This window comes from Anguilla anguilla, chromosome 16, assembly GCF_013347855.1.
Source record: "Anguilla anguilla isolate fAngAng1 chromosome 16, fAngAng1.pri, whole genome shotgun sequence".
In the NCBI taxonomy this organism is placed as follows: Eukaryota; Metazoa; Chordata; class Actinopteri; order Anguilliformes; family Anguillidae; genus Anguilla; species Anguilla anguilla.
This window is the reverse complement of record NC_049216.1, coordinates 35,384,986-35,396,710: the sequence shown is the minus strand read 5'-3', so window position 1 is coordinate 35,396,710 and position 11,725 is coordinate 35,384,986. Positions and strand designations below refer to the sequence as shown.

General features: G+C 53.5%; 2 protein-coding genes across 2 annotated transcripts in view; one reads left to right on the top strand and one right to left on the bottom strand.

Annotated features, from left to right (window-relative positions):
• Positions 1-2,127, top strand: part of rag2 (recombination activating gene 2) — a 3,728-nt gene extending 1,601 nt beyond the window's left edge. The window contains exon 2 of the mRNA XM_035395139.1: positions 135-2,127. Within this exon, the coding sequence (XP_035251030.1) occupies positions 148-1,755 (1,608 nt within the window). The 5' untranslated portion in view covers positions 135-147 and the 3' untranslated portion in view covers positions 1,756-2,127. The remainder of the gene's footprint in view (positions 1-134) is intronic.
• A 920-nt stretch (positions 2,128-3,047) lies between these two features.
• On the bottom strand, positions 3,048-11,464 carry rag1 (recombination activating 1). The gene is made up of 3 exons (XM_035395317.1): positions 11,111-11,464; positions 8,610-9,757; positions 3,048-6,973 (listed from the first exon to the last, which is right to left on the bottom strand). Exons 1-3 carry the CDS (start codon positions 11,443-11,445, stop codon positions 5,184-5,186), a joined length of 3,273 nt encoding a protein of 1,090 aa, XP_035251208.1. The 5' UTR covers positions 11,446-11,464; the 3' UTR covers positions 3,048-5,183.
• Positions 11,465-11,725: the final 261 nt, after the last annotated feature.

Sequence of the window (11,725 nt, the reverse complement as noted above, 5' to 3'; positions counted from 1 at the left end):
GTTGTACCTTTAACTTAATTATTGGTCGCCAGAAGCTTTAATTCTTCACAATTTAACTAAAAAGTTGTGTCATAACATGGCAATACATGATTTAAAAAGCTAACGATGTCTTCTCGATTCGTTTCCCCGCACAGTTCTCTGCGCAGCATGTCGTTGCAGCTGGTGACTGCGGTGAACTGCGCAGGCCTGCTGCAGCCTGGCTGCTCCCTGCTGCAGCTGGACGGGTCCGTGTTCCTGTTCGGGCAGAAGGGCTGGCCCAAGCGGTCCTGCCCGACGGGCGTATTCGGCGTGCGGCTGAAGAAGGGCCAGCTCAAGCTGCGGGCCATCTCCTTCTCCAACGACTCCTGCTACCTGCCCCCGCTGCGCTGCCCCGCCGTCGCCCGCCTCGAGCCCCAGGGCGGCGACCCCGAGCGCTACCTCATCCACGGGGGCCGCACCCCCAACAACGAGCTGTCGTCCAGCCTGTACGAGCTGAGCCTGGACGGGCGCGGGTGCAACCGCAAGGTGACGCTGCGCTGCCAGGAGAGGGAGCTGTCCGGGGAGGCGCCGGGCCCGCGGTACGGCCACACCGCCAGCGTGGTGCGCAGCCGCGGCAAGACGGCCTGCCTGCTCTTCGGCGGGCGCTCCTACAGGCCGCCGGGCGAGCGGACCACCGAGACCTGGAACAGCGTGGTGGACTGCCCGCCGCTGGTCTACCTGGTCGACCTGACCTTCGGCTGCTGCTCCGCCCACCACCTGCCCGAGCTCGCCGACGGGCAGGCCTTCCACCTGGCGCTGTCCCGAGAGGACTGCGTCTACATCCTGGGGGGCCACACCATGGACTCCGACTCCCGCCCCCCGCGGCTGTTCCGGCTGAAGGTGGAGCTCCTCCTGGGCAGCCCCCTGCTCACCTGCGAGGCCCTGGACTCCGGCCTGTGCCTGACCAGCTCCATCGCCACCCTCGTCAGCGGCGGCGGCAGTGGCTCCGCCCACGAGTACATCGTCCTGGGCGGGTACCGGTCCGAGTCGGAGAAGCGGCTGGAGTGCAGCCGGGTGGTTCTGGACGACAGCGGGATCCGCATCGAGCCGCAGGAGCCGCCGCCCTGGACCGGCGACATCAGCCACAGCCGCACCTGGTTCGGGGGGAGCCTGGGGCCGGGCCGGGCGCTCATCGGGGTCCCCGCTCCCCCGGACGCCCACTGCTTCTACCAGGTGAGCTTCCGGCAGGACGGGGACGGGGACGGGGAGGACCCCACGCAGGGCTGCAGCCAGGAGTCGACGGACTTCGAGGACTCGGCGCCGCTGGAGGACTCGGAGGAGCTGTACTTCGGCCGCGAGCCGCACGAGCTGGAGGACAGCAGCGACGGCGAGGGCGACACCTACAACGAGGAAGACGAGGAGGACGAGTCCCAGACGGGGTACTGGGTCAAGTGCTGCCCGGGCTGCCTGGTGGACCCCAACACCTGGGAGCCCTACTACTCCACCGAGCTGTGCCGGCCCGCCATGATCTTCTGCTCCAGGGGCGAGGAGGACGGGCACTGGGTGCACGCGCAGTGCATGGACCTGACCGAGGCGCTGCTCGTGCGCTTCTCCCAGAACAGCAGCAAGTACTTCTGCCCCGACCACGGGGGCCTGCCCTGGCAGGAGGCGCAGACCCCGCCCCGCTCTGCCCCGCCCCTCAAACGCACCCCCATGAAGAAGCAGCAGAAGAGAGCCCCTGTCAAGCTCAACATGACTCCGGCCAAAAAGTCCTTCCTCAGGAAGCTGTTCGACTGATGCTGGCCTGTAGATCAGCCACATGTTGTGCTATTCTCCCATTTGATCATATGTATGATCTTTTGTGGTGCCGGGGTTGGGGGGGGGGGGGGTTGGGGGCAGGTTCCAGTGCATATTGAACCTAAGCGTATTATAGCATATGGGGGTATTGGTATTGTGAGTTATTATTAAAATTGTGATTTGTGTTTGTGTTTAAAATTAGAATGTCAAAGTGTCATTTAGTTTTTAAATTTTGCTTCTGTCTTGGCATGCTCAGTTCCTGACCAGTTTATTAAAGAGTTCTGTTTTTATTTCATTTTTTATTTTATATGGAACAGTTTTTGTTGGAAGAAAAACCTTGTGATGATCCAGAATAAATAAATAAATAAAGATTGTCAAATTAATTGCATTGCTAATTAATTGTATGTGTGTGTGAGTGAGAGTGAGAGAGAGGGAGGGAGGGAGGGAGGGAGAGTGAAACAGAGGACCATGTTTACAGTTTGTAAATGTACTGTTGGGGCAAAAAGAACTAATACAGAATTTTAAAAAGATATTACTGAATAGCAATTATAATCCTCAGGTTTTAAACATTTTGTGTGGGTGCAGTCCCAATGGTAAGAATGCAATCAGAGCCCTCCAGGCTAAAATATGTAATACACACCCGTACACAAAGACAGCATGAGTTTCTCCAAACTATGCTGTAGAGCTGCCAATCATTATAGAGGTTATTGACAGGTTAAGCTATAATACACTGTTTCAAATTATTTTCATAATACTACATTTTGCTGATTACATTTATAGCATTTAGCAGACCCTTTCATACAAAGTGACTTACAAACTTATATTCTTTTACATGACCTGTCCAGGGTATTCCTGTTTCTTGCCCAATGCATGCTGGGATACGCTCCAGCAACCCCCGCCACTCTGACCATGATAAGTGGGTGTAGATAATGGATGGACATTATTTTACATACATCCATTTAAACAATTAGTCATATAGTGAGACAATGCAAGGTAAGTACTCTGGGGCATACCTGGGAATGAAGACTTAAAGCTACAGTTCCCTAACCATGCTATACTGGCACCCCACTGACAAAGTAAGGACCTTGTTTGTGTCTAGCCTTGTATTTTTGTATGACCTTTGTGTGCCTGTCTGTGGATGTGAATTAAGTGCAAAATAAATAGCTATTTCTGTGCTCCAAGATAATTGTATTTATTGTTTCATCAGACAGCAACAAAATGTGTTTTAAAAAACAAGTCAAATAACATTTACCATTATAAAAACATTTCAAAACATAAACCAGTGCTTTAGAATAAAATGAAAACATTTTGATTAAGGACCTTGGCAGCAAAAAACAAACTGCTGCACTACAGTAAATCAATCAGACGGAATAGTGTATTATTTAAACATGAGTAAAAAAATGACATATAAAATAATATTGTAGAGATGTAATTGCATGAGCAGTTGTGTAAACTCCTTCTTTCTGGTGCAAAAAAACACAAAAATTAAACCAATCCCCAAAAGGTACCACAGAATCACAAAACTGAAATAAAGCTGTACAGTACAATGATCAGCTGGCTTTCTCCCACACATGGCATGTGGTGTCCGAGCGTTAGTGTACTTATATAATGTGAATAAAAAATACTAAAAAGATGGAATGCTGAATTAATATTCATCCAGATCCATGCAAAATTCTAGCATCCCTTTCTCCCTTTTCAATGAATCAAATTCAACTGCAAAACATCATCAAATATTTAACACTTATCAGCAATATAAACATGAAATTAGTACAGAAGAGGATATTATGCTGGGCTCGTTCCTTGTAAACATAATGTTTTAAATGTTTTTTTATTATTTTTTTGTCATATTCTTACTTATATAATTCTTACACAAGCCCCAAAGACTATTAAGACATTTTTTTTTAGATTTGCTTGACGCTACTTGCAAAAAAGTTCCAGAGTTAAAAAATGACAAAAAAGTCACATTAAAAAAATATCACCGCCGACAAAACGGCAGACTCAGACAACGCAATAAAAAGTTCCTTCTAACATCTTCTTTTAGTCTTCACTCTCACTTCCTCGCTTCACTTCTCCCACAGGTCCCCCCCGCCCGCCAAATAAAAAGGGGCAGCTTTATTCAGACTGGAAGGGAGGGAAAAAAAATCAATTTTGGAACGGAATGAAAGTGTGAGCGAGGCAGCAGCTGAAGGGGCGACGTTTGAATGAAACGCGCCGTCACTCTCCGAACGCCGCTGACGGGCGACAGACTGTCTCCGGGCCTCGGAAGGCAGACGGCGAAAGTTCACGCGCGAGGTCCACGGCGGGGAAATAAGGACACCTGTTATTACTAATGTTTCCCTCACACAGAACCAGAGCCGCAATTTAATGAGAGGAGAAGAAAAAAAACCCATTGTCCTCCGCAGGAAACCCTCCATTTATAACATTTAGCAATAAACATATTCTCCCGCTAATTAACGAAGGCTCCTTTATTTCAGGAATAGAAAAGTAGAATGGTCTCATTCTCCCGCTATGAATGCCTAAACCTATAAGGAGATTTCAAAGTCATTCTGCTCCACGGGACCCCAATGCCAGGCACTAAAGCAATCATTTTTCCTCGCGCTCATGAAACAAAGACAATTTGAGTTTCTGTAATTCCATTTCTTTCCTGACCCAGTGATAAATTAATGCAGAAGTCATAAAATGTATGCTCCTTTAACACAATTACCTGTCCATGACTTACAATGCTTTCATCTTTCCGCATAAATAACCTTTCTGTTTAAATTCATGAATGTGTCTCAGCCAAGCAGTACAATAAACTACCCAATATTTCACTGGGAGTAAAAAAAAATACAATTTCAGACTTTCATATGCACAAGGAATACAATAAAGTATTGTCCGACAAGGACCATGCGAACTGGTTAATTGTAACAATGTTTTTCCTTTTTCAAGTTTTTTTTTTCTTGAAAACATGAACTTGGAGAAACTAGCAAGAGTGAAAACCACATTATTTCACTTCTTTGACATTAAATAAATCAATCAAAACAAATGAAACAAAGAAATACTCATTTATCACGCAAAAAGAAATCTATCATAATAAAAAGAAACGGCACGAACGCCCCCATTAAAGTGTGTTCTCTTTCCTATTAAAAGTGTTATATAGACTATGCAGGAGCCTCGTCACATTAGACCTCTGTGGGTCCTGCAGGCACTTAAAGCCACTTAGAGTAAATTAAATCACCAGCCACAATGAAACCTTTCTCACCATAAACAGAGCAGCCCTGAGAGGCAGTAATACTCATGCGACGCTGAGAAGGTAAATTCCACTTCTGCAATAAATGCAGAAGGAGTGCTCACAGAGCGACACACAGAAATCGCTTCGAAAAAACATCTGCAAGTCGAGTTTAGCAAAAACAAAAAAATAAAACGGCTTAACCCATTTCGTTTCCTTCTCAAAAGTCCAGTGAGTCGACGGGATCGGGATCGGGTTCGGGATCGGGTTCGACTTCGACTTCGCCGTCGTCGAGGTTCTCCACCGGGTCGATGGTGGCCTGCAGGGCCTTGGCGGAGTTCCTGTGGGCCTCCATGAACTTCTGCAGGTACTTGGAGGTGTAGAGCCAGTGGTGCTTCAGGATGTCCTCCAGCTCGAAGCTCTTGGACTGGCGGGCGTTCATCTTGCGGAAGCGGCGGAACAGCTTGTTCCCGGACTCGTTCCCCTCGCTGGCCCAGGCGCCGATGGAGCCGTCGCGCTCGATGATCTCGGGCACGTGCGCCAGCGTCTTGTGCAGGTAGTTGGTGATCTTGCCGTCGTAGCGGTGGCGGAAGGTGGCGGCGAGCAGGTCGGCGAAGCGCTGCGAGTTGAAGCTGTAGCGCAGCAGCTGGTCGGGGCACTCGCGGGCGGGGCAGGTGGAGCGCCAGACGGGCTTCATCTGCAGGTAGAGCTCCATCAGCTCGCGCAGGGCCTCCCGCCGCTCCTCGCCCGGCACCAGCTCGCACACGGCCGCCGCCGCCTCCCGGGTCATCAGCCGCCGCGCGTAGTTCCCGTTCATCCGCATCACGGGCTTCAGCTTCAGCTTGTTCCTCAGCTGCTTGTCCAGCGTCGCCCGCCAGCGCCGCCGCTCCTCCCGGCCCGGGGGGGCGCCGCCGGCCCGCAGGTGCACCTGGCCGATCTCGTCCTGGAACAGCTTGTAGAACTCGGCGGCGTTGCCGATGTCGCAGTGCAGGGCGTCCATGGTGGGCTGCGTCTCCAGGAAGGGCTTGGCGGACACGCCCTTGACGCGGTCGCGCAGCTCGTCGGCGGACTCGCCGTACGGGTTGGTGCGCCACAGCTCGTAGCGCTCGGCGTTCTCCCGGTGGCAGCGCGTGACGGCGTGCAGCACCATGTTGTGCGAGGCCTGGGCGCGCGTGGCGTCGCACAGCGTGCAGACGTAGGTGGAGCCCGAGGCCTCCAGGCCCTCCAGCTCGCGCACCATCTTCTCGTCGTAGCCCGTGCCGCGGAAGTGGAAGCGGAAGGAGCGCGGCAGGCCGCCCACGGGCAGGATGAGCCGGCTCTCCTTCATGGCGTCGCGCTCGGCCACCACGGGCCCCAGGATGGCGGTCAGCGTCTCGTGGTCGGACTCGTCCACGAACATCAGGCAGAGCGGCCGACAGCTGAGCTCGGAGTTGGGCTTGGGCTCGCGGAAGAGCGTGACGTCCGCCGCGGCGCCCTCGGGCCGCACCGACACCGACATCACGGTGAAGGAGAAGCGCACGGCCTTCTCCGGCAGCGCCGGCCCGCCGCCGTGCTTCTCGCTCACGTCGCCCATGCCGTCGCACGACTCCTTCACCACCACGGAGAAGCCGGCAGTGCAGGCGCTGTCCTCCAGGCCCTGCTCGCGCAGCCCCTCCACGATGTCCTCCTCCAGGTCCTTCAGCGCCGCCGCCAGCGCCACGTCGTAGCGGAAGCGCCGGGCGATGGTCTCCGCCGGGGAGTCGTCCACGGACGCGGTCCAGCCCGACAGGCCGTCCACGATGCCCACGGCGGTGGCGCTGGACACGCCGCGCAGCGCCGGCTGCCACTCGAAGGGGTGGTAGCCGGGCAACAGCTCTTTCTCCGCGTTGCGCAGCGCGTGCAGGGGCTGGAAGATCTGGCGCCCACTGGTGGCCTTGACCGTGCGGTACATCTTGTGGTACTGGCTGCAGCTCAGGAAGGTGTTGACCCGAATAGCCAGACACACCGCAGGGTGCAGCCCAAACCCCCGGCCTGAGGGAGGGAGGGAGGGGGGGTGAGAGAGAGAGAGAGAGAGGGAGAGAGAGGGAGGGAGAGAGAGAGAGAGAGGGAGAGGGAGGGAGAGACAGACAGAGAGATAATGATTAATATTTTAAAATTACCACTTAATACGAGGCTCTGCTCATCTATATTTCAGCTCCATTTGAATTTTTCACTTGTTATTTCAGAAAACGCTTTGCCAAAATACAGCTTGTGTGTGTGTGTGTGCGTGCGTGTGTGTGTGCGTGTGTGTGTGTGTGCGTGTGTACTCCTGCCAGAAAGCCGAATTGTGGATTTGAATTTCATGAACTGAGGACGGCTAATTTGGACACCAGGCTCGTCCAGGAGCGGAGATGAGCTACGTGAGGCCAGCAGCGCAGTTTATTCCCGCCTGAGAAACGGTGTGTGACACCAAAACCAGCACCTCCTTCGTTCAGTTTTTTTATTCGCGCCGTCAGTATTAAAATGACTGTCGTTAATACTCTTTTGTTTGTATTTAATTATAATTATTTGTGGTCCTTGCGGAGGTAATTAAGCTGGAAATGTGTTTGTCTGTTTAAAATTTTAAGTGCCATTGTTGTTGATGACACAGTCAAGATCCGCCTAAGGGACTCCTTGTTTTGCATTTGTTTCCAGATGATTGTCGTTCACATTTTGGCAGAACGCACTTACTGTGCATCATGTCAATAAAGCACTCGAATTGAAATGAGAGAGAGAGAATGAAAGAGAGAAAGAGAAAGACTTGAATTCAGATGAAGTGCTAGCAGCACGAAGGCGCAGTTTGTCGCTGTGATGGTTAGCATCCCTTCAAGGACGTTTACAGGCTGTTTTTCAAGGAAAACCGACCAAAAAAAACAACAACAAAAAAACAAAGAAAAGGTACAGATAATTACAGCAGTGACAATATTTCCCCAGGAAGTTGTACCTTTGTAATGACTACTCCTGCCAACGGCAGAACGGGGGGTGGGGGGGGGGGGGGGGGGTTGAAGTCGAGCAAGCTGGCAGGCTTTCTGTGTTGGTGTGAGATGACAACAGAACTCCAGCTGGCCTGTCTCCTCCCCGGGGGGGGAGCAGGACTGCCCCATTTACCGTCACCCAGACCCCAACCCCCCCCCCCATCCCCCTCAGCAGACGCGAGCCGCTCTCCTGTTGTTTTGATCTGAACAGGCTTCTGACGAGCCGTGTTGTTTTGAATTAGGAAGCCAGCGAAAGATGGAGAGGCAGGGGGGGTGGGGGGGTGGGGGGGGGGGGGCAGTCTGTGTTTTTTTTGGTCAGCTGCGACGCATGATGAAAAATTAGTTCAGATTGTTCTCTTTTTTTATTGTTGCTGTTGTTGTTGTTACGTCCCCCCCCCCCCCCCCCCCCCCGTGCCTCAAAGCATTCCATCAGAGTCACAAATCGAGATTGTCAACTAAAAAAATAAATAAATAAATGAAATGAAAATTATACCGGATAGTCAGTGTGCACTTATAAAAGCAGCAGGACGACAACAACAAAAGACTTCCAGGACACAACATAAAGCAAAAAAAAAAAAAAGAAAAAAAGAAAGAAAGCAGGGAAAAAAAGGGGAGGAGCTCAGAAAGGAGACGAACGTTCCGACGTTGCCGTAGGAACGGCGGGGCGGCTGTACCTTGCATCATGGCCTCCAGCTCGTCGGCCTGCCGGTGCTCGTTCCCCGCCCGCAGCGCCAGCAGGAAGAGGGTGAGGCACACGGACTTGACGTCCCCGCCCTCCTCCTTCTCGGCGAAGACCTTCACGTGGGCCTTCAGCTCCTTCAGCCGGTGCTTCTGGGCGCGGCGGGTCAGCGACAGGAGGTGCTGCCGGGGGCGACCGCCCTTGTTGACGGGCTGGTAGCAGTCGAAGCCCCGCCCCTTGAGCGTGCCCCCGCCCCCGCCCTCGCCCTCGCCCTCGTCCCTGTCCCCCTCCTCGCTGTGGGCGAGGCAGTGCGCCCCGTACGCGTCCAGCCGCACCCCCTCCTCGCAGTCCTGCCGGGGGCACCGGAGCCGCAGGCCGCGCAGCACCTCCAGGAAGGCCTTGGCGGGGGGGGCGAGCTCGGCGGGGGGGCAGGGGAGGGCGCAGGCGGGGCAGCGGGGGCCCAGGGCGCGGCCGTACTTCAGGATGCAGGTGCGGCAGAAGAGGTGGCCGCAGGGCGCCTGGACGGGCTCGGCCAGCAGGTGGTCGCACACCTGGCAGGTGACGGCTCGCAGGAAGTCGGCCGGGAGCGGGTCCTGCAGGAGCTTGGCGCTGAGGTGGACGCTCCGGCAGCGGGTGATGTTCTTCACCCACAGCGCCCTCTGCAGGCCGGGCTGGCGCCAGGCCCTGCCGCCGGGCGCCCGCTCGCACCCGGGCCTCCGGGCCCCGCCCCCGCGGTCCTGGGGGTCTGCCTTCGCCCTCTTGGCCGGGTGGGGGGCGGCCCGGGGTGAGCGGCATCTCTTCCGGCCCCTCTGCTTGAAGGAGGCCTTTTTGGGGTGGCAGAGGGGGCAGTGGGCGGAGTGGGGGTGCCACTGCGGAACCCGGGTTCGGGAGAAGCAGCAGAACCCCCCGCCCCTGATGGCCGCCTTCCAGCAGCGGTGGCAGAAGAAGGGGGGGTGCACCGTCTCCTGGTCCCCCCCCACGTCCACCTTGAACACCTTCAGGAGGACCTCCGGCCAGCTGGTGGCCTTGCACCCCATCCTCCGCAGGGACATCCTGCTGGCCTCGTCCAGGACCCCCTGCACCTCGTGCTCCGGCCCCCCCTTCGCCTTCACCCAGGCCAGGCCACAGAGCCGGCACAGGCTCCTGTCCGGAAACAAACAGGGAAAAACAAAAACACTTTGAGTCTTCCTTTCTCTCAACTGCGCTGGCTGAGAATCTTTTTGTTTCCTTTTAGACAGACTAAAATGAGTTTCCACTCCCGCAAAGTTAATTTGCTGATTATTGATCCACGACTAAGAAGATCTGAGCTGTGTCTGTTTTTTTTTTCTTGTTTTTTTTTATAGTTGGTTTTGTAATTAATAATCTAACGATTGCGATTTAATGGGTGGAGTGGAGAGGTATATCACCACAGTGGAGAGGTGAGAGGCCTTGTTATCTGAGACTGACTGTGGTGTGGAGCGGGGAAAACAGCTCGCTATCTGACGCCTTAATCAAACAATTCATCACTCGAACGCGAATCGAGAATCACTGATGCATCCGCGATCCCTCATGTACCTGAGATTGATTCATTCATAACTCCCTTGCCATGGGGAGCAGAAGCGGGTAAAGTAACTTTCTAAAACACTTTAATCCTTTAGGCACCAGCAACATTTCTGCGGTTTCCTGAGAGTTGAAGAATTGTGTGTTTTCATCAACAGTCGGCACAAAATATTTATTTTGAAATGACTGCACATTCTGCTGAGCAACATGGCTCTTAGACCTACCGAAGTGCTTTTAGATTTTACCAGCGTTTAGAGCAAAGGTGTTTTAAATATGTGACTGATCCAGAATCAATCGGCAGGAAGAAACGACAGTTCTATACCTGAGACACACCTGATGTTCTGTATAATCCCCAGAGTACCTGAGACACACCTGATGTTCTGTATAATCCCCACAGTACCTGAGACACACCTGATGTTCTGTATAATCCCCAGAGTACCTGAGACACACCTGATGTTCTGTATAATCCCCAGAGTACCTGAGACACACCTGATGTTCTGTATAATCCCCAGAGTACCTGAGACACACCTGATGTTCTGTATAATCCCCAGAGTACCTGAGACACACCTGGTGTTCTGTATAATCCCCACAGTACCTGAGACACACCTGGTGTTCTGTATAATCCCCAGAGTACCTGAGACACACCTGATGTTCTGTATAATCCCCAGAGTACCTGAGACACACCTGATGTTCTGTATAATCCCCAGAGTACCTGAGACACACCTGATGTTCTGTATAATCCCCAGAGTACCTGACACACACCTGATGTTCTGTATAATCCCCACAGTACCTGAGACACACCTGATGTTCTGTATAATCCCCAGAGTACCTGAGACACACCTGATGTTCTGTATAATCCCCAGAGTGCCTGAGACACACCTGATGTTCTGTATAATCCCCAGAGTACCTGAGACACACCTGGTGTTCTGTATAATCCCCAGAGTACCTGAGACACACCTGAGGTGATTCATGTGGGTGTCGATCTCCAGGAGCTTCATGTCGACTCGGTGGGCCGCCCCTTCCACCACCTCCTTGGCCTTCCCTCCCAGACAGAGCCTCATCACGCTGCTGGCCCCGCCCACCTCTGACTCCGCCCACTCTTGCTCCGCCTTCCCGGGGGGCTGGGAGAGCGGCGCCCGGGGGGGCGGCTGCCCCCCTAGCGACCCCTCGGCCGGCAGCGGCGCCTTCTCCATGGACTTGACCCGGAAGAGCTTGAACTTCCAGTTGGAGAAGTTGGAGTAGGGGTGGCGGAGCTCATCGGGCGCCGAGCGCAGGGGGGGGTCTGTCTCCATGGCGTCAGCGTAGCCTCAGGTCCTGCAGGGACAGAGGAGGAGGAGGAAGCAGAGGAAGAGGAGAGAGTTTCATCATGTCTTGACAACATGGAAAAGCTAGCGCTCAAAAGCAAGAAACAGAAAGCACAACCTTTCATTTCTGAAATACGCGCGCAAGCTAGCGTCTTTTACCTGGTGCTGTGCAAAGCAGGTCACGGGACACAAGCACACCTGGCTTAGAAAAAGATCAGACACACCACGCCGGTTCTGACTAACGCAACTTGTTGCAATCAGCGTTTCA